Consider the following 21,406-nt stretch of genomic DNA (forward strand, 5'->3'; position numbering starts at 1 on the left):
TTTCTATTAAGTAGAAAGATTTCCTGAACTTAGATCTCCGCAGCCATTCATGAGAACAAGGAGACTACAGATATCATGGATGATTCTTCCTCTGCAGGACAACAGCTCAAACAAAATCATAACCTTTAATGATGTTGGTTCATGTTTTCCTGCTATTGGTCAAGATAGCAATAAGTCAGATAGTTGAGTTAGACACTGATAACATCTTATCCCATCAAGAAATATTGGGCAGCATATCTGAGTCTGATTCCTGACCTGTTCCACCACTTTCTATAAAACAGTAGGTCGCAGTGGTCAGTGACCTCATTCTGCCAATCTCTCAGCAAGTTCAGACCGCATGCAGGGAATTGCATGCTCATAGAAAGGGTGTTCGTGGCCCAGCCTTTAAAATCTACATTATCTACCTAAGTCAGGTGCCGTTGTGGCTCATGTCCATAACCTTTATGTTCTGAGGATTGTGATTCAAAGTTAGTCCTGGCAGGAAAGTCCTTGAGCCTCTTATCTCTAGTTAATCACCAGAAATCCAAAGGAGGAGCTGTGGCTCAGAGTGGTAAAGCACTAGCCTTGAGCAAAAGAGCTCAAGGACAGTGCCCAGGCCTGAAGTTCAAACCCTTACAACCAACAAAAAGAAAAAAAAAGAAAATGAAAAAGACACAGATGCAAAATGGAGATCGAAGACTGACTGTGTCATCAACTCCTGTTCACTGAATAAAGGCCCTGCAAGGCCACTTTACCAGGGCAAGAGAGTGAGTTTCATAAAGGCATTATCTTAAGTTTCCCATCAAAATGGCCCAAACAGAAACAAATTGTGATCTGAAGTGTCAATCATCAGTTATCCCAGGGACTAGAATCTTCTTCCTGAACAGTAGTAGGTAACGTATTAGGCAAAGGACTCACCTTTTCTCCTAACTTCTTGGAAATTACCAATGATCACAATTACATTATCATTTGTTAGTCAACCCAAAGAGTGATTTATTAAGAATTATTTTCTGTATAGGTCAGAAAATCATTTATGGCCTACACTTGGATAGACAGAGAGGGCACTACTGCTGCCATTGCTTAAACAGATGGCTGTGGTCACGGATAAAAAGCCAAGTGAATGGCACCAGGAAGCCAAAAGAATGAAAGGCAGGTTCAGGTTGTTTGGAGACACGATGGACATTCTATGTCTCTTTTGCTGTTTCAGAGAACCCTGAAGATGAGGGAGAGCAATGGTCTGATGATTTTGTAAGTATTTACCCCTGGGACTGAAAACATCTCAGGGCTCTGTGGAAGGCCTTTTAGGAGGGCTTGTTTCCTGAACTCCATGCTGGCAGGTAGCTCAGCAGAGGACACACTAAAAGGGCCACCTCCACACAACGAGCCAACAATCTTGTAATGATTGAACTGGCCCAGCCACTCACTTCACGCAAGGTCAAGAGCATTGCAGTCATTTCATCAAGTCATCGTGGTCAGAGCTATATGATATAATTAGTTGACCCCATTCGCAGGGCTATTGCTCATAGTTCTCACTGGCTCAGCCACAACAGGTGCCAAAATGCGTCAGTATTTCCCTATCAGTTGGCTAACATTCTACTTTATACTCTCCTAAAAATCATCATCCTCTGAACCCTGTCCTGGAGCTAGAGAGTTTAATGCCAGACCCAGCAGAGTGCCTTCACATTCAGTGTCTGGGAGCTTCCAAATTCAAACCCAGATAATATTCGCAGTTTTGGAGGTCTTGGTATGGGACCAAGACCCATGGTGACATTGGGAGATGCTGTCAACCTTTATATGGTGGCTCCACAGGCCTCAACAGCTCAAAAGCTACTTTTCTCCTAGGCCTTTTCTTCTAATGTACTGAGTCCAGCCAGAATCGGAGTTTTAAACCAGGAAGGGATTCCAGAAAGCCACCACACCCCCTCCCATCCACTTTACAGATAAGGAAACAAGAGCATGAAAATGAGACTTTCCCAATGTTACTCAGTGGAACGAAAACCCCCAGTCCAGTGCCTAGACCCAGCTCCGGACTGTGCATACCCCCAAAAGTTTATGCAGTTTTAGGGAAAACCCTTCTTTCTTTAGACACAGAAAAAGAATAGGAAAAGGGGGCCGATGACCTTTCTGTGAGTCCTTTGGCCATGAATTCCTCCCAGAGCCCAGAGGCGGTTTATCTCCCAGAAGTGCTGCAGCAGCACCCCCTGCTGGTAGTAGCTTGGCATCACGCCTGTGACCAAGAAAAGAAGTTGGGCTGGTTCCAGAGCCACAGAAGAAGAAAAAAATGGAGCCCGATAGCTGGGCAAAAATGGTAAAGGAGAAACTTAGGAAACACAAAGTAAAGCTGTTCTGAAAAGGAGGTAATAACATGCCTCAAATTCAGACATCCAAAATTAAGATACCATCTATAACAAGGACTGCAGAAGCGTCTCACCATTACTTTTACTTTAGTGGATCTCCAGCACACATAGTAGGAATGCATGCTGTTTCTGAAGCTTCCAGGCTTAGTATATAATTCCTATTCTCAAATTACAACTGAAAGGAGGCAGGCCCCAAAGCAGATGCCCTATCCATTGGAAAATTGCACCTGGATGTTGTATTGTGGGAAATAGGGGGTGAAGCCCCTTATGTCTTGAGTCAAATGATTCCTCCCCACGACTACATGCACAAAAGGCACAGCATGAACTCTCATGAATGTGCACAAAAGGTGACCTATTCTTGGTGTCTGAGGAGTTTTGAGGCTCAGAAGATTTTACTACGGTACTTCTCAAACTTTCAGACCATATCGTTGTATTTTAATAAAAGTAGACTTAGAAATTTTGTGTTAAAAAGGAAAACAAAAGAGGCCGGGAGTTTGGCCTAGTGGTAGAATGCTTGCCTAGCATGCACAAAGACCCGGGTTCGATTCCTCGGTACCACCTACACAGCAAAAAGCTGGAAGTGGTATTGTGGTTCAAGTGGTTGAACTCTAGCCTTGGGAAAAGTCCAAGGACGGTGCTCAGGCCCTGAGCCCCACGACTGGCAAAAAAAAAAAAGTCAAAAAAAGGAAAACGAAAGAAACAAGCTCTAATTGCATTAGAAGCTGTGTCTTTCTTAAAACACGGTTGAGCGCTTCTGCTTAAAGACAAATCCTGCCTCCTCCCCAGGGATCTGTTCCTTGACATTTCACCCACTTTATCCTCAGCCATCAATATTCTATTTACCTTTTCCTGATTGTTTTATGCCTATTTTATGCCAGTACCAGAACTTAACTCAGGGTCTGGGTGCTGTCCCTTAGCTTTTTTTTTTTTTTTTGCTCAAGGTTGGTGCTCTACCACTTGAGCCATACCTCCACCTCTGGCTTTTGGCTGATTAATTGGAGATAAGAGTCCCACAGATTTTTCTACCTAGACTAGATTGGCTTTGAAGGGTGATCCTCAGATCTCAGCCTCCTGAGTAGCTAGGATGACAGGTGTGAGCCTGACACACACACACACACACACACACACACACACACACACACACACACACACAATCTCTCTCTCTCTCTCTCTCTCTCTCTCTCTCTCTCTCCTCTCTCTCTCTCTCTCTCTCTCTCTCTCTCTCTCTCTCTCTCTCTCTCTCTCTCTCTCTCCCTCCTCCCCCCCCCCCCACCTTTTCACTTGTAGTTTTAACCACCTTTAGGATTAAAGAATCCTTCCTATTCTCCAGATCATGGTGGGGGGGCAAAGTGAGCATCTTTGGAGGCAGGAAGCTCTGGCTTTGCCCATTACTAGTTGCACTAGTTGCATAATCTACCCTAGCTCTGGCCTCCTGAAGGAGACACTGAGATAACAGCTCTGATCTCTCAAGCTGACTGAGCCCGGGAACTGAGGGTGCTGTCTGCATTTGCAGGACAGCGACTATGAAAACCCAGATGAGCACTCAGACTCGGAGATGTACGTGATGCCCGCAGAAGAGAATGGGGATGATAGCTATGAACCGCCCCCGGCTGAGCATGAGATGAGGACCGTCCACCCAGCTCTGCCCTTCACCAGGGGCGAGTATGCAGGTGAGGCCATTCCCCACCCCAGGTCTGGACCACAGAGGGAAGGGCCTGAGGGCTCCACCTTGGGGCTTATACCTCCAAGTGGCTAAAGCCAGGTATCCACAGGTAACAGAGCCCAAGTGGTGAAACTTTCCCATCCTAGGGAGAAAGCATCTTTTATAAACATTGAAAAATGGTAAAGTAAATAAATGGATTCTTAAATAGATTAAGAAATAAGGAAAGTACATCTGATGGCTGCCCTGCCCCCCATTCCATCTCCACAGACCCACAGAAAACCAATTCTAAGACTGGTCCTCAGTTTCCTTATGACTTCGTTTTTGGAAGTTCTCACAGAACATAATAGGTCTGAATGCTAGGCCTGATGTTGTCCTTCTCTCATGGCCCCTCCCAATGAGTCCAGACTGTGGGGTCTGTCCCCCTGGGGCTAGGGTGCTGGTGAGGAACCCTAGGCCTAGAATTTGCCTCAGAGGTCAAATATGCACAGCTCAGGTCTAGCCTTGAGCATGGAGTGTGTCTTTTATTGTCCATCAAGAAGAAATTGATATTCCGGTGTCCACAGGTGCCCGAAGGGGAGGAGAGCAACTGTGTTCAAGCAGTTAGGGCAATGCTTGCACTGACTCGCACTGAGGTAAAGGCCTCCAGATCCATCCTCGCTGCTCTCAGCTGCCTCCTTCCGTGTGGATGCATGGTTGATCTCTTGGGCACCTACTGTCTTAAGCCAGATTTACGTTAAGCACTGTAGCAGGCATTGCAGTAAACTACTAGTTTACAATGTAATGCTTTACGACTATGGTATATGTCTGGGGATTGCTCTCCATTTTACAGAGGAAGGAGGAGAGTCTCAGAGGGGTGAATGAACTGAGCCAAGGTTCTATAAGTAGTGGGGTTCATATGGGAACTGGTCTTCAAAGCCACCAGTATGCTCCACACACTGCCCATGAACTTGGTAAATGACCTCCCCTCAGAATCCCTATACAACCTGGGGAACTTTTTCAGTATGTCTGCTGATACTGGGACTTGAACTTTCATTCAAGGATGGTGCTCTACCACTTGAACCATACCTCCACTAATGGCTTTTTGTTAGTTGGAGATAAGCGTCTCATAGACTTTCCTGTCTGGGCTGGCTTTGAATTTGGTCCTCAAATGCAAACCTCCTGAGTGACTAGGATTACAGGTGTGAGTCATCAGCCCCTGGCTAAACCTGGGGACATTTTACAACGTGTGGCATCAGATCTCATCTCAGATGTTCAAACATGGTAGAACCCAGGCCCGGGCATTTTTAAAGCTCCAGAGGTTGGTTATAGAGTGTGAATGGTAGAGCCCCACCTCCCTGAGCCGCCACACTGCTCCTGTCTGCTGTGCTTGGCAGTGTGGGGCAGTTGGCTCTCCCAAGCCCACCAGCTTCCCTCTCTCCTTTGGGAAAATGCTTTTGATCCCATCGTGGGTTGTTATCGAAGTCAATTAGACAGTTGAAGTTTTCACTTTGCTTCTATAAGGAGTGCCCTACTAATCATTTGTAGCTACCTGGATGCTGGGGGATTTGTAATTTATCTCCGTGGTTTGCACCCTAGGCACAATTCAGAGCTTTTTCAGTGTTTTCCTTTGTTTGTCCTAGACAATCGGTCAAGCCAGAGGCACTCCCCACCTTTCAGCAAGACCCTCCCCAGTAAGCCCAGCTGGCCTTCAGCCAAAACAAGGCTCACCTCCACTCTGCCAGCCTCCACTGCTGTGCCGAAGCCTCAAGTCCCACCCAAACCCAGAGACCTCTTTGAGGAGGTAAGGTAAACCAGGATGTGGTGGGGAGCCGGCTGGGACCACCAGCTGATGCTTGTCCTTTGAGGGTAGAAATAAGGTGGCAGGAGACAGGAGAAAGAAACCAACTCTTAGGCACACAGTAATGTCTGTCTCCATTCAGCAAATACATTCAAAAATATGAATTCGGGCCAGAATGCAAAAGGACGGTGGATTGTGGCTCTCTGTGTCTCTGAATATCTGGGAGTGGAGCTCTATGAGGTGAGGAGGGTCTCTGTAACCAGCAGCCCCTTGTAGCCTAAACTCAGGGCCAGATTGGGGAAGTGTGGAGGAGGCTGAAGTCTTGCTGGCAGATGGGAAGCCAAGATAAAGATTAAAAAAAAAAATCCAGCCAGCTGGGACATAGAGGCTCATGCTTGTAATCCTAGCTACTCAGGAGGCTGAGCTCTGAGGATCAAGGTTCAAAGCCAGGCCAGGTACAAAAGGACCTAAGACTCTTATCTACCATTAACCTCAAGAAAACAGGGAAGTGGGGCTTGGCTCAAGGGTAGGGTGGTAACCTTGAGCTGAAGAGCTCAGGGACAGTGCCCAGGCCTAGTTCAAGCCCCAACACCCCCCCCCCCACACACACACACACGAATCCAGCCAAACCTTTAGATAAGATAAAGGAAAGCCAAGAACATGCAGAAACAAAAATGTTAAGCTCTCCAGTTGCTGATGGCTCATACCTCTAAGTCTAGCCTCTCTGGAATGTGAGATTTGGGAAATGAAATTCAAAGCCCCTACCTACTCCCAAGCAAGAAAGTCTGTGAAACTCTTTGTTTTTTAATGTGTTATTCTTTTTTTTTAATTGTCAGGATAATGTTTAGAGGGGTTACCGTTATATTTGTCGGGTAATGGGTACTTCTCAAACCTTGATACCTCCTTCAAGTCTGTGAAACTTCAATTAGTAACTAATAAAAAGCCAGAAGTGGAGCAGTGGCTTCAATGGTAGAACTAGCCTTGAGCAAAAATAACTCAGGGACAACTCTCAGTCCTTGAGTTCAAGCCCCAGGACTGGCAAAATGCATACTTAGATACATACATACATTTATTTTAATTTTAAAAGACTGTTTCTATGCTTACATGTGTATGCAATGTTTTGGATGAGCAAATCTGTAAAGATAGAAAATAGGTTCTCAATTAGTGGTTGACTAAGTCAGGGGAAAGAGGGGCCAGGGAATGACTAATGAGTTCAAGATTGGTTGGGAGGTTGGTTTTTGTTGTTGTTGTTGGGGTTTTTTTTGATGGTCATGTTCTAAAATTAGATTGTGGTGATGATTGAGCAACTCTGAAAACACAGTCAGTTCCAGTTCTGTAGGTTCAACAGATTCAACAAACTGCAGGCAGAACACTTTTTGTAAAACTGATGATTTTGACTATAATCACCTTTTTCTTGCCATTATTTCCCGAACCCTACAACTATTTATATTTATGGTATGCTAGATATTTTATGTGATCTAGGAATCATTTAAAGTACACAAGAGGGTGTTCACCAGTTGTACGCAAATACTGTGCATTTTTATTTTTTACGGGGACTTACATACCCATGGACAGGGGAGGTCCTGAACCTCCAATAAATTCCAAGGCATGACACTATGCCCAATTCTCTACACTGTAGTTTACACAGTGCAATACTATGTTAAGTATAGCCCAATAAGGCTTCTCTTAAAAAAAAATGTTAGTCCTCCCAACAGTCATTTCTGCATTTCTCTTAGGCTGATTATGTGGTTCCTGTGGAAGATAATGAAAACTATATTCACCCTACAGAAAGTAGTCCACCTCCATCTGAAAAAGGTAAGAGTTTAGCTGGGAGTGTGGCTTAGTGGTGGAGTACTTATCTAGCATGCCTGAAGCCCTGGGTTCAAGTCCTCAGTATTACATACATAGAAAAAGTTAGAAGTGGCATTGTGGCTCAAGTGGTAGAGTGCTAGCCTTGAGCAAAAGAAGTTCAGAGACAGTGCTCAGGCCCTGAGTTCAAGCCCCAGGACTGGCAAAAAGAAAAAAAAAAGGTAAGAGTGAAAAGCACCTGGAAATTCCTGGCAGTCAGTGAAGACATTCAAGGCTGTTCAGGGGAAAGCATGGAGGGTCTTGGAAGGGCCAGTGACTGGGGTATCTGCTCTGTCATCTCAGTATGTTCCTTCTCCGCTGGCCAGAACAGAGAGCACCAGCATCAAACTGGAATTCTGCACTTATGTATCTATAATCATTCTGTACCTATATGTGTTTGTTTAAGCTCCCATGGTAAACAGATCAACCAAGCCAAATAGCTGCTCAAAGCCCGCCCCTCTTCCTGGGACACCTTCAGGTAAAGGACCCTTGTTATTTGTTTCACTATATCCAAGTAGCAGAGCACCTGCCTGAGAGTAGAAACTGGCCTAGGTCTGGTCCTTCCCTCCCCCCTCTCTCTCCCTCCCCAGGTGAGAATTTACCCTGCTTCTCTTCCCTCCCTCCATCATAAAGATCTGCTCTATCTACAGGTCGGGTAGGGAGGCCCAGGATAGGTCCTCTGTGTCTATTATAAGACTTCAGGGGGCCGGGAGTTTGGCCTAGTGGTTAAAGTGCTTGCCTAGCATGCACGAAGACCCGGGTTCGATTCCTCGGTACCACATACATAGAAAAAAGCCAGAAGTGGTGCTGAGGCTCAAGTGGTAGAGCTCTAGCCTTGAGAAAGTCCAAGGACAGTGCTCAGGCCCTGAGCTCAAGCCCAGGACTGGCAAAAAAAAAGACTTCAGAAGGTGAACTTTGGGGAATAATCTACCACTTGTCCTCATTTGCCTATGTGGGCCCTGGGCAAAGGCCCTGGGACCTTGGTAATGAACTAATGAACAGTCTCCACAGGTCAGGTGAGATACTGAGTTGAGTGATATGCTGGATTGAAGTGGAGGTGCTGGGTGAACAGGGGCCTGCCTGTTTTGGAGGTGGTCTGTGTAAGCCTGTTTGTTTCCACCCTCCTGCTGTAGGCATCTTCTGTATAGTGTATACAGATAAGGTATGAGCTCTTGGTTCCCTTCAAAAGGATCTCTAGGGGGCACCATTGAAACAGAGGCATCTGGGCTTTACGGACATAAGTCCTTCAGAGCTATTCAGATGGAGTTTCCTATCCATGAGTTAGAAATAGCTTGGGGTGTTGGGGTATAGGAATTAAGGATATTGACTCAAAAGGAAGGTGGCAAGGCAAAACTTACTTCTACAGAAGGGTGCACCATCAGGCAAAAATCTGGTAAGCAAGTGCAGAGCAGGCAAACTGCTCCTTTTTTATCTCTAACCCAGCAGGCCCCACACCCTCTGTTCAGATTGGCTGAGCTCAGATTCACAGTCTGCAGAAGGATATGGCTTAATTAACAGGGGATGTAATTAAATGGATGTAATGTAAATCGGATGTAAGGAACTTTTATTGAGATGTCTTAATTAAAGAACAGCAGGAAAAGGATGTCACTAAAATGTAGTTAACAAGATCCAAGCTCCTGAGCCAAAGCAGGAAGTTTTAAGAAAAAACAATTCTCACAAGATTAACGGAAGGGAAACAAAGCTACTTTGATAGAGAAAAGAAGGCTTTCCCACTTTTCTCCCATACTGCCAGCTCTAAGAGCTCATATTGTTTCAAAATATAGCCACAGGTTTGCTCCATAGCCTCACACCAGATATACACACTTAGCTAAAAGTGACACAAACTGTGAGTCTTCCAGAAAGACCACGCTCTCCTGACACCATCAGACCCAAGGTCAGGACACCAGGACTGACCCTCGTTTGTCTTTGCGCAGGCCGGAACAGCGGGGCCTGGGATTCCAAGTCACCTACACCCTCGGTACCATCCCCACTGCCCAGGGTCGGGTGAGTCATCACTAAGGCAGAGTGGACGAATAGAATGCTGAGAACCCCCAGTGGACACTGCCCACCCTCTCAGGAAGCTATAACGAAACCAGGGGAACTCCTGATGAGATGGAGGCTAGGAGTCTAAGTGACTTAATTAAACCTTGAGTTTACTGACCAAGTTTTCTGCAAGATATTCCCATCATCAGAGGTCCCTGAATGATTCTGAGCCCTCCTTGCAGGTTTCCTCTTTACTTTCTCCTCTTCCATTGCTCTTACAAAAAGAAAATGATGAGTAATAAATGTATACAATGTTGCACACACACTGGAGTACACCAGGTGTTTTTCCAAAGTGATGCATAAATTATTCTTGCTTGCTTGATTTAAAAGCTCTTTGCAAGCTGGGAACTGGTGACTCATGCCTATAGTCAGAGCTACTCAGGAGGCTAAGATATTCACAATTCAAAACCAACCCAATACAGAGATTCCCTTCTTGAATACTTGTTTTTTTAAACATCTCATTTGAAATATGATGTAAAAATCAATGTTAATAAATTCTTTAATTATAAAAAAAAGCTCGACGTGAGTACCATTCAGGGTCACAGTGTCAGCTCCCGAGTCTGCACTGTGTCCCTGCCAGTCAGTTCACTATCTACTTCCCCAATAAATTCACCTTTTTATATGAAAACAAAAACAAAAACAACCCAAGCAAGAAAGTCCATGAGAATCTTCCATTGACCACCAGAAAACTAGAAGTGAAGCTGTGGTTCAAAATGGTAGAGTGCTAGCCTGGAGCAGAAAAGTTCAGGGACAGTACCCAGGCCCTGAGTTCAAGTCCTATGACAGACTCCTCCCCCGCAACCCCATCAAAAAAAAAAAGTTCTTTACAAGCTATGAAAATTATAATGTTGGTCAATGTATTTTTGTTTGCGAGGGGTAGTTCGTGGGACTTGAACTCTGAGCCTGGGCGCTCTGTCCCTGAGCTTTTCAGCTCAAGGCTACCACCCTACCCCTTGAGCCACAGCCCCACTACCCATTTTCTGGTGGTTAAATTGAGATAAGAGACTCAGGGACGTTAGTGCTGGGGCTGGCTGTGAACCTCCATCCTCAGATCTCAGCCTCCTGAGTAGCTAGGATTACAGTGTGAGTCACCACACCTGACTCAATGTATTATTATTATTATTTATTATTATTATTATTATTTTGCCAGTCATGGGCTTGAACTCAGAGCCTGAGCACTGTCCTTGGACTTTCTCAAGGCTAAAGCTCTACCACTTGAGCCACAGCACCACTTCCAGCTTTTTTTTTTTTTCTATGTATGAGGTACTGAGGAATTGAACCTGAGTCTTCATGCATGCTAAGCAAGGACTCTACCACTAGGCCAAACTCCCAGCCCTCAATGTATTATTTTTAAAGCACACTTGCTGTTCCAACTTGGTTCTGAACCAGAATTCTCTGATCTTAACTCCTAAGTAGCTGGAATTACAGGTGTGAGCCACCAAAGCCAACTTCTTTTTCACTAGCCTTTTAAAATCTGTCAAGATGGTAGTCAACTGGGCCGGGAGTTTGGCCTAGTGGTTAAAGTGCTTGCCTAGCATGCATGAAGACCCGGGTTCGATTCCTTGGTACCACATATAGAAAAAAGCCGGAAGTGGTGCTGAGGCTCAAGTGGTAGAGCTCTAGCCTTGAGAAAGTCCAAGGACAGTGCTCAGGCCCTGAGTTCAAGCCCAGGACTGGCAAAAAAAAAAAAAAAAGATGGTAGTCAACTTCACTTAGTCATTGTGTTTTAACAAAGCAAATCTCTTTTTATTCCCCAGGAAGAAAACAGTCACCCCATTGAAGATAGTAAGTTAAATTTCCATTTCAAAGTGCTTTCTGTGTCCTGCTGTATGTTTTCATATCCATTCATTTGAAGTTGAAAATGCTTCTTGCAATCATGAACACACCCTTCAAAGCTACTGTTCTCATAGACCAAAGGATTCTGAATCCTCTGCTGTCCCAGTAGCTGATACCTGGCAGCTCCTTCACTAATTGTGTGCCAAGCAATCAGAGAAAACAGCCAGGCTCCAGGCCTCCCAACAACCTCTACCTTCCCCAAGGAAAATCCCTGTGTGCACTTCTGGCCTGTTATGGCTGGAACAAATAACAGGCCATGTCTATCTGGCACACAAACTCAGTCAAAACTCAGATGCTTGCCAGAATCCCGTGAACGTAGGCCATCCCTCATGGAAGGCCTGGAACCTTCTGGAAGCCTGTGGGTAACAATTGATTGGTAAACACACAGGTGAGGCTAGGTGCAAGGTGCTCACTGCACAAGCACTGATGTTGACAAAACAAGTTGGTCTCCAAGCTGACACTGCTCCCTCCTTGGGATACTTCCAGACAGTTGTCATTCAACACAGGATGGAGCTTAGAACTGTGTGTGTGACTGAAGAGACAACTATCTATCAAAGAAAACGGAACCAACATTTTTCTAATATAGCTCTACTTTGGCTTTTAATTCTGTATTGTTATATTGAACATCACTGCCTTTCTTTTTTCTTTTGCATAGACTCCAGTTGCCTCTCAACAGGCCACATCAAGTACTTGTGAAGGTAAACTTATTTCTTCTAAGTGCAAACATGTTCTCTGAAAGTAATTTTTTTTTGGAGGGAGGGGTTATGGGGCTTGAACTCTGGGCCTGGGTGCTATCCCAAGCTCTTCAGCTTAAGGCCTGGGCACTGGCCCCTGAACTCTTCAGCTCAAGGCTACTGCCCTACCCCTGGAGCCACAGCCCCACTTCCCATTTTCTAGGGAGCCACAGTCTCACTTACCATTTTCTAGGGATTAGTTGGAGATAAGAGTCTTCCAGTCTTCTGTGCCTGGGCTGGCTTTGAAACACGATTCTTAGATCTCGGCCTCCTGAGTAGCTAGGATTACGGTGTGAGCCACCACACCCGGCTCTGAAAGTAATTTTTAATAAAGTGTCTGCATATAAGTGAAATCCTGAATTTAACTGAAATGTAAAATTGAATTTTTTAAACAAAACAGTTTTTGCAGCCCTTTAGGCAGACTCCATGTACATTGTTGGATGAAAACCCTGATCCCAACAGCACTTGCTGACAGCAGACTGACAAGTGCACAAACCAATCACATCCTGTCAAAGACATTCCTAGGAATACAGCTAACCAAATATGATCCTTCTAAGCTCATGCAGTTGGGTTTAGGGATTCCTAATATGAGAATTCTCCCAAACCAGAAAAGCCTATCCCTGCTGAACGCCACCGAGGATCCAGCCACAGACAAGAAGCTGTCCAGTCACCAGTGTTTCCACCGGTCCTGAAGTAAGAATCTTTCTCTTTAATCACAAGTTTCTAAGCAGGAGAAGTGGATCAAGTGGTAGAGCTCCTGCCTAGCACAAGACTCGAGTTCAAACCCCACTACCACTAAACAAAAAGAAAACCAATCTACTGGGTTCCTCCATCTACTGAGATGGGACTGATTGCTCCTGAGCACTTTTCACTTTTCAACAGACTGAACTAGGGGATTTACTTAAAAAAAAACAACTGGGGCCGGGCACTGGTGGCTCACACCTGCAATCCTAGTTACTCAGGAGGCTGAGATCTGTTCAAAGCCAGCCAGGGAACAAAAGTGCTAGCCATGAGCTGAAGAGCTCAAGGACAGTGTCCAGGCTCAGAATTCAAGCCCCATGACTGACATACATATATATATATATATATATATATAAAGGGTTTCCAGCCCAAGATGCTAATGTTTACCTGTAATCTCAGCCCTTGAAAGGCCAAATCTGTTCTGTTGCTTTAGGAATTAACGCATGCACAGTGACTCTAGTTTTTAGTACTTTGTAACTCTTAGAAGGTCTTAAGAAAGTCAAAACAGGGTTGTACTGCAGAGACCCATTATCCACGTTAATCACTGGATTTAATTTAAATATAACACTTCAGTCAAGACTCTTCCTTTTGCAAAAGCTAAAAGGAGTAATCTTGCTGATCTTCAAGATTTTGGTACCTCTCCTGATTTGAGAAATGCCTTATTAACCATGGTAATGTGATTATTCATAGTTCTGTCAATGTAAACACCACCAATAAAATCATACTGTTAATGTATCTTAACTTCCTTTCAGACCTCTCCATCAGAAACCCATACCTCTGCCACGTAAGTACAATGAAGTCACATAGAGTGCCACAAGATAGAGGTTTAGCTGGACTGGTATCTGGCAGGCCTGTGTTCCTCCCCTGTGGTCTCAGTGTCTCCACTTGTTTCACTAAGTGGTGCCAACAAGACCCATTTCATGCAATTGTTTTGAAAGGTAAATTGTTTTGAGACTTTTTTGTACTATTTGTTTTCTTTTTTCCCCACAATGATTTAGTATTTTACTAAATCTTTTTTTTTTTTTGTGGGTCCTGGGGTTTGAACTCTGGGCCTAGGCACTGTCCCTGAGCTCTTCAGCTCAAGGCTACCACAGCACCATTTCCAATTTTCTAGTGGTTAATTGGAGATAAGAGTCTTATGGTCTTCAGTGTGTGGGCTGGCTTTGAACCTTGATCCTCAGATGTCAGTCTCCTACGTAGCTAGGATTACAAGAGTGAGCCACTGCACCTGGCTGGACATCCTTTAGTTTTCCAAATAAGAAGATCAAGTAAGGAAGCAGAAGTGTGGCTCAAATGATAGAACACTAGCCTTGAGCCAAAAGCCAAGTTAAGAGAGCAGGGCTCTGAGTTCAAGCCCTGGTACTAGCACACACACACACACACACACAAATGGTAAATAAAATAACATATGAGTAGTATTTGTGTTTTGTACATGATTGTTAAATTCAAAATACATTTTAATGATTGTCAAGCATGTCTGCAAAGAGAACAGGGCAAATACGTGAACAATTTTCCCCAAGGCAAACATGACTCTCTTGTAAGGAGGCCTGGGAATGTTGCTGTTTTATTAGCTGTATTTACCCACAGTGCCTTGATCCAGAAAAGGGACACAAAAATGAATGGATAAACAAATGGATGTGAGGATGGGAATGTGGCTTAGTTGTAGAGTGTTTGTCTATATGCATGAAACCCTGGGTTCAGTTCCTCAGTATTACCTAAACAAAAAATAATACTAATAAAATTTTAAGATCTAAAACAAGGGGGTCAGGAGCGTATCCTAGTGGTAGAGTGCTTGCTCGCCTAGCATGCACGAAGCCTTAGGTTCGATTCCTTGGTACCACATACACATAAAAAGCCAGAAATGGTGCTGTGGCTCAAGTGGTAGAACACTAGCCTTGAGCAAAATGTGTTCAAGAACAGCGAGCCCAGGCCCTGAGTTCAAGGCCAAGGACTGGGAGGGGAAAAAAAGCCACCAGTAATCCTAGCTACTCAGGAGGCTAAGATCTAAGGATCACAGTTCAAAGCCAGTTTGAGCACTAAAATCCATGAGTCTCTTATTGCCAGTTAACCACTTGAAAACTGGAAGTGGCACTGTTGCCTCAAGGGGTAGGGAGATATCCTTGAGCTGAAGAGCTCAAGGACAACACCCAGGCCCATAGTTCAAGCCACATGACCCTCTCTCCCCACCAAAAAATCCCACAAAAGAATGAGTAAATGAATAAACCAATGAATATACCTATGTGTTTTCTGTGTTTGTTTCTACAGTTAGACAAAACTTAAGGGAGTTTATGCCTTTAAGGCAGCAATTTTTAAATGTTTTGGTCTCAGAACCATTTATTATCTAGCTATCTAGCTATCCAGTAACTTTTTAGTGGTACTGGAATTTTTTTTTTTTTTTGCCAGTCCTGGGCTTGAGCTCAGGGTCTGAGCACTGTCCTTGGACTTTCTCAAGGCTAGAGCTCTACCACTTGAGCCTCAGCACCACTTCTGGCTTTTTTCTATGTATGTGGTACCGAGGAATCGAACCCAGGTCTTCGTTCATGCTAGGCAAGCACTTTAACCACTAGGCCAAACTCCCGGCCCGGTACTGGAATTTGAACTCATGGCTTTATGCTTTCTAGGCCATATTCCTGACTCATCAGGACCACTTAGAACTCTTAAAAAAATAATTGCAGACCCAAAGACCTTTGCTCATATGTTTCTTCCTATTAACATTGAATATAGAGTTAAAACCATTAAAACATTGAAAACCTACGCATTTACCTAAAATAATATACAACTCACTCCATGAGAGCATATTTTCATGAAAAATAAGTGTTTCCTGATAAGAATAACAGTAGTAAAATGGGCATTGTCTCGTGTTTTCATATCTCTTTAATGTCTGGGTAAGGAAAATGGCTGTATTTTCCTATCAGTTACTAGACATCTGTTATGTTACATCTGTCTGAAATACATGAAGGAAAGCAGAGTTCACAAAGATAGATAACTGAAAAAATAAAATCCTCCTGAGTCCTCCCCCCGCAAATCTGGGGGTACTTCTTGGGATCCATATTCTAAGAACCATTTTTCTGGGAGGTGCTCCCCACAACAACCATCACAGATGTAGTATCTGCTCAAAAAAACAGGGAAAGTTAATTGCTGTTTTTCAAATCCCTCTCAGGATTTCCAGAAGGAGGAAGCCCATCTGTGGATGGACCAGCCCCTAACTTCTCATCAAATCCTACTTTTTCAATGCAGGTATGACATGAACTCTTCACATCAGTGCAGAAAGGGGAAATGTCTTCTGAAAAGGGTTTGGTGTAAGGATTGAGAACTGAGCGCTGGTTTTGGTTTGCCCCATCTATTCTGATTTATATTTGGATGCCCTCAATAGCCATTAGTATTTTTTTCAAATCTACAAGGAAATGTGTTGCTTGTGTTGTTCTTTTTCTAACACAAATTTTATTTAAACTTTGTAATTTTCTCAGAATAGAACTGTAAAGGTTTATGATACTAAAACACCTAAGATAGCACAGATTTAAAAGAGACAGAAGGCATCTGTGCTCTGAACAAGTCCTTTTGAGCTTATGTAGAAGTGTAAAAGAAATATGATAACATTTATCCTTGCCTTCAAAGAAGGTATGTACTGTTAATTGCAAGAATGAAGTAAGGTAATATCCATAAATACACTGGAAATTATAAAGCACTGCATGGGCAGCAAGTATAAGGAGCACAGTAGAAGAGAGAATGTAACTTACTTGAGAGAAAGGAAGGAAGTAGTGGTTCAGAACTAAATTTAGCAGCTGAGGCCAAGTGATGTAGACTTGGTGCCTGGTGGAAGCAAAGAAAGCAAGGAGCCTTAGCATGGAAGTTGCAGAAGCCTTTACAAATGGATTTCCAGACTTGGAACGGTGCATGCTGAACAATGCCTCCATTTTCACAGGAAGCTGATGTTCACTCTAAGCCCTGGTATGCTGGTGCCTGTGACCGGAAGTCTGCTGAAGAAGCATTACATAGATCCAACAAGGTTTGCTCGCCTTTGAATCCCATAATTGTGCCCTCAGCCTTTCCTTCTTTGTAGAGCACCCTTCTTTTTTATCCCACCTGCTTCCTACTTCTCCCTTTATCTGTGCCACTTCCAGTTTTCTGGTGGTCAATTGGAGATAAGAGTCTCAAGGTCTTTAGTGCTCGGGCTGGTTTTGAACTGCAGTCCTCAGATATTGGTCTCCTGAGTCACCAGCATTTGGCTTCCCTTTATCTTTTTGTTAATTGTAGATAAGGATCTCATTAGACTTTCCTGCCTGGGTTAGCTTTGAATCTCAATTCTCAGATCTCAGCCTACTGAGTAACTAGGGTTACAGGCATAAGACACCAGCACTGGACTTAGTTTGAGTTTAGCATGAGTACAAAAGCTCAGAGACAGTGCTCCGGACCTGAGTTGAAGCCCCAGGACTGTCACCCACCCACCCATGCACGACCACACTCTTTCCTTCCATGTCCTCTAAGTTTTTCCTTATTATGTTGCTTCACATATTCCTAAATTCCACAAACACAATAACATGAAAACATTGACCTCACTATAATTTTCATGTTTTTTTTTCTGTTACTGAAGTTTGAACTCAGAACCTCAGGCTAGATAGGAAAAAGCACTGTCACTTGAACCATGCCTCCAGCTTTATCTGCTTTGGCTATTTTTGAGACAGATTCTTCTTCCTGAGGCTGACAGAGACAGTGATCCTTTTAATCAAGCTTCCTTCTGTAGCTGAAATGACAGGCACACACATATCCATACCGTGTTTTTTTCTGTTGATACCAGCCTGAGCTGGTGGTCTTGAACATTGATTATCCCGATCTTACCCTCCCAAGTGGCTGGGATTTTAATTGTTGTGGTTTACTTATTATTTTCAGTGAGTACGTGTTTTGTGAATTATTTTCTTAGAAAAATGATAAGACAAACTCTAATACATAATAAAAACATAAGACTAATTAATTGGCTTTAAAATTTATCTATGTTTCATCAACTGAATTATAACCTATAGACTGATAAAACTAACTATGATTATGTTTTATTTTTATTTAAACAGGATGGATCATTTCTTATTCGGAAAAGCTCTGGGCATGATTCCAAACAACCATATACATTAGTTGTATTCTTTAATAAGCGAGTCTATAATATTCCTGTGCGGTTCATTGAAGCAACAAAACAATATGCTCTAGGCAGAAAGAAAAATGGTGAAGAGGTCAGTAATTTCTCTTTAATTTTAGTTTTGGTTGAAACAGTCTTTCTATGTAGCCCAGGTTGACCCTGAACTTGTGATCCTCCTGCCTCATCCTTCTGAATACTAGGAATACATACTGGGAATAGCTGGGATACATCCAGGTAGAAATTGTCTTTAATTTAGTTCTGTAACTATGTGTTGTGCACAAGGGTTTCAGGCTATGAGTTCAAGAGATGAAGGAAAGGATACAGTGGCTCACACCTGTAATCCTAGCTACTCAGGAGGCTGAGATCTGAGGATCAAGGTTCAAAGCCAGCCCAGGCACAAAAGGACCTGAGACTCTTATCTCCAAATAACCTCTAGAAAACAGGAAGTGGGGCTTGGCTCAAGGATATGATGGTAGCCTTGAGCTGAAGAAGAGCTCAGGGACAATGCCCAGGTCCAGGGGTAGAGTGGTAGCCTTGAGCTGAAGAGCTCAGGGGCAGCGCCCAGGCCAAGTTCAAGCCCCATGACCAAAACAAAAAAAAAGAAAAAAAAATTGGTTCTAGGTCTGCATATGTGTCATAAAGAATAATCTAAATATTTTATTTGGGTAGTATATAATGTGTTCTTTATCCTGATCTTTTCATCTAGTTACTTAATGAGGTCTGACCTAATATAGTAGTCCATGAATACATACAAATTAAAGTTGAAATGGCAAATAAAGTAAAATCACATATCCTATATGCCTGGGGTACACCTTTCCCAGAGCTGTACCAATACTTGTTATCACACTAATGAATGTGATGCCTCATTGTGGTTTATATTTGCATTTTTGAGGTATTTTGTAATGTTGAACATCCTTTCATGTACTTGCTAATCCCTCATTTGCATATTACTTATGGATGATATATTCAATTCTTAGCCCACTCTTCATCAGGTTGTTAGATTTTTTTTTTTACTGTTGAGTTTTAGGGATTATATGTTGTGAATGAAATCGCAAGTACATTATTTTTTAGATTTCCCTGTTTTCTTAGATTGCCTGGATGATGTTCTCTGAGGAACACAAGTTTTAAAGTCAGATAGAGTCTTGTCTGCTTTTTGTTTGGGGTGCCTTTGGTGTCCTATACAAGAAGGAAATCATTTGTCAAATCCAATGTCATGAATTTGTCCTCTGTTTTCTTCTAGAACTTTTATAGTTTACTCTTTTGTTTGGTTGTGTTTTTTTTTTTCTCAGTAATTGGCTTGGAGCTTGGCTTGTTCACTCCCTGTTGGCACTCTACCACTTCAGCCAGCTTTTTGCTAGTTAATTAGAGATGGAGTCTGAGGCTTTTATGCCCAAGCTGGTTCAGTTTCAGCCTTTTGGGTAGCTAAGGGTTACAGGTGTGAACCACCAGTGCTTATCTTAGTTTGGAACTTTAAATAACATGAGCTGGCTCAAGTGCCAATATTCATGCCTATAATCCTAGCTACTCAGGAGGCTGAGACCTGAGAATCATGGTTTGAAGCCAGCCCAGGCAGAAAAGTCCCCTTGAGACTCTCATCTCCTATTAACCAGTCAAAAACCAATAGTGGCACTGGGGCACGAAATGGTGGAGTGCAGGCTTTGAGCAAAAAGCTCAGGGATAGCACCCAGGTCCTGAATTCAAGGCCCATGACTAGAAAAAAAAAAAGTACTTAAAGGCCCCTGTCTCTTACATCTTACATTCATAGCCAGTTTTCTAAAAATAATTGGCATTTCACTGGAAAAAGCTGACCAATATTCTACATATTTATCTAACATGTAGATTTTGGAAACTGTCCAAATGGTTTACAAAGGCTTTATACATTTTCATTCCTACTTTTCATATTCCAGATGTTTATATATGAAAAATTAAAGGACAATAAAATCAACTGGAACTAATTAATGAATTCATAGCACTATTGTGAAGTAATTACCACCTTTAAAAATGATTTTAAATGCACTTATTTGATAACTAAATTTGTAGCACTGTTGGATACTTAAAGAATTTAATGGTTGGTATAACATTTAATCAATCTTTCTTTTTTTAAAAAATTTTTATTGTAATTAGTAAAAGGGTTACATGATATTTGCCAGATAGAAGGTGCATTAATTCACATACATTTGATACCCTTTCACATGTCTTGGTACCCATTACCCTCCCCCCCATCCCCCCATCAATCTTTCTTTTAAAATATAATCACTTTCAGAAAAAGAAATATGACCTTAAAGCCTATAGGTACGAGGGATTAAAACATATAAAACTTAATTTGTACAATGAGAGTCCAGCATGAAATTTCATTATTAACTAGGCACTAAGTTAGCTGTAAGCTTATCACTGGTAGCTTGGTACAGACGGAAGCATGTGGACTCTAAAATTTTCTTGTTCCAAAAAGAAAACTACTGAAATATAAATCTTTTTAGGAAGTAACTTCTTCCTGGTGCTAGGTTGTTTATTACATCATTTCCTGTGTTTTAGCTTCTGTCATGATAACAAAACACCTGAGGTAGATAATGGAAATTCTAAAGAGAAAAGGCTTATTTTACAGTTTGGATGTGTCCATCCTTAACAGATGCTTGTTTTCTGGGGCCTGTAGTGAGGCAGCACATTGTGGTGGGAGCACAGGGCAAGGCAAAATTACTTACCTCATAATTAGGAAGCAAGAAAATGAAGAGGCTGCACAATGAAGGAAAGACTTCCCACCAGGATCCACTTCATAAAGGTTTCACTAGCTTGCCATCCTGGAAATAAAGACTTTAACTTATTAGCTTTTGGAATATATTGGAGATATATAGCTTCTTATGTCTTGTGTCTACGACTTGTATAACTGATACTTCGTTTTCTTCATAGAGAAGGTAGAAATTGTCACTGTATGATAGTTTCACACTTGATACTAAATATAAAGCAAAAAAAAAAAATTGCCAGTCCTGGGGCTTGAACTCAGGGCCTGTGCACTGTCCTTGGGTTTTCTCAAGGCTAGAGCTCTACCACTTGAGCCATAGCACCACTTGTGGCTTTTTCTATGTATGTGGTACTGAGGAATTGAACCTGTGTCTTCATGCATGCTAGGCAAGCACTCTACCAAGTAGGCCAAACTCCCAACCCTGCAAAGTATTTTTTTAACTTAGCAAAACATTTACACTATGTATTATGACTCAAAGTAATTTTTCCATATAGTTATGCTAATCAAGGCTATCTGTGTTTTCAGTCTTACTAAATATAAGAAATTCCACAGCATGCAAGGCTAAA

General features: G+C 42.7%; 1 protein-coding gene across 1 annotated transcript in view; it reads left to right on the forward strand.

The window, feature by feature from the left end:
* The window catches only part of Blnk (B cell linker), a 31,052-nt gene that overhangs the window by 9,174 nt on the left and 472 nt on the right, over positions 1–21,406 (forward strand). Inside the window, exons 4-16 of the mRNA XM_090346162.1 lie at positions 1,187–1,227; positions 3,850–4,006; positions 5,619–5,779; positions 7,513–7,591; positions 8,031–8,102; positions 9,559–9,628; positions 11,425–11,452; positions 12,159–12,201; positions 12,846–12,930; positions 13,731–13,762; positions 16,139–16,215; positions 16,901–16,984; positions 18,042–18,197. Coding sequence (XP_090202288.1) covers positions 1,187–1,227; positions 3,850–4,006; positions 5,619–5,779; positions 7,513–7,591; positions 8,031–8,102; positions 9,559–9,628; positions 11,425–11,452; positions 12,159–12,201; positions 12,846–12,930; positions 13,731–13,762; positions 16,139–16,215; positions 16,901–16,984; positions 18,042–18,197 — 1,085 coding nt within the window. The remainder of the gene's footprint in view (positions 1–1,186; positions 1,228–3,849; positions 4,007–5,618; positions 5,780–7,512; positions 7,592–8,030; positions 8,103–9,558; positions 9,629–11,424; positions 11,453–12,158; positions 12,202–12,845; positions 12,931–13,730; positions 13,763–16,138; positions 16,216–16,900; positions 16,985–18,041; positions 18,198–21,406) is intronic.

This window comes from Megascapheus bottae, chromosome 15 (genome assembly GCF_031878675.1).
Source record: "Megascapheus bottae isolate mThoBot1 chromosome 15, mThoBot2.hap1, whole genome shotgun sequence".
NCBI lineage: Eukaryota > Metazoa > Chordata > Mammalia > Rodentia > Geomyidae > Megascapheus > Megascapheus bottae.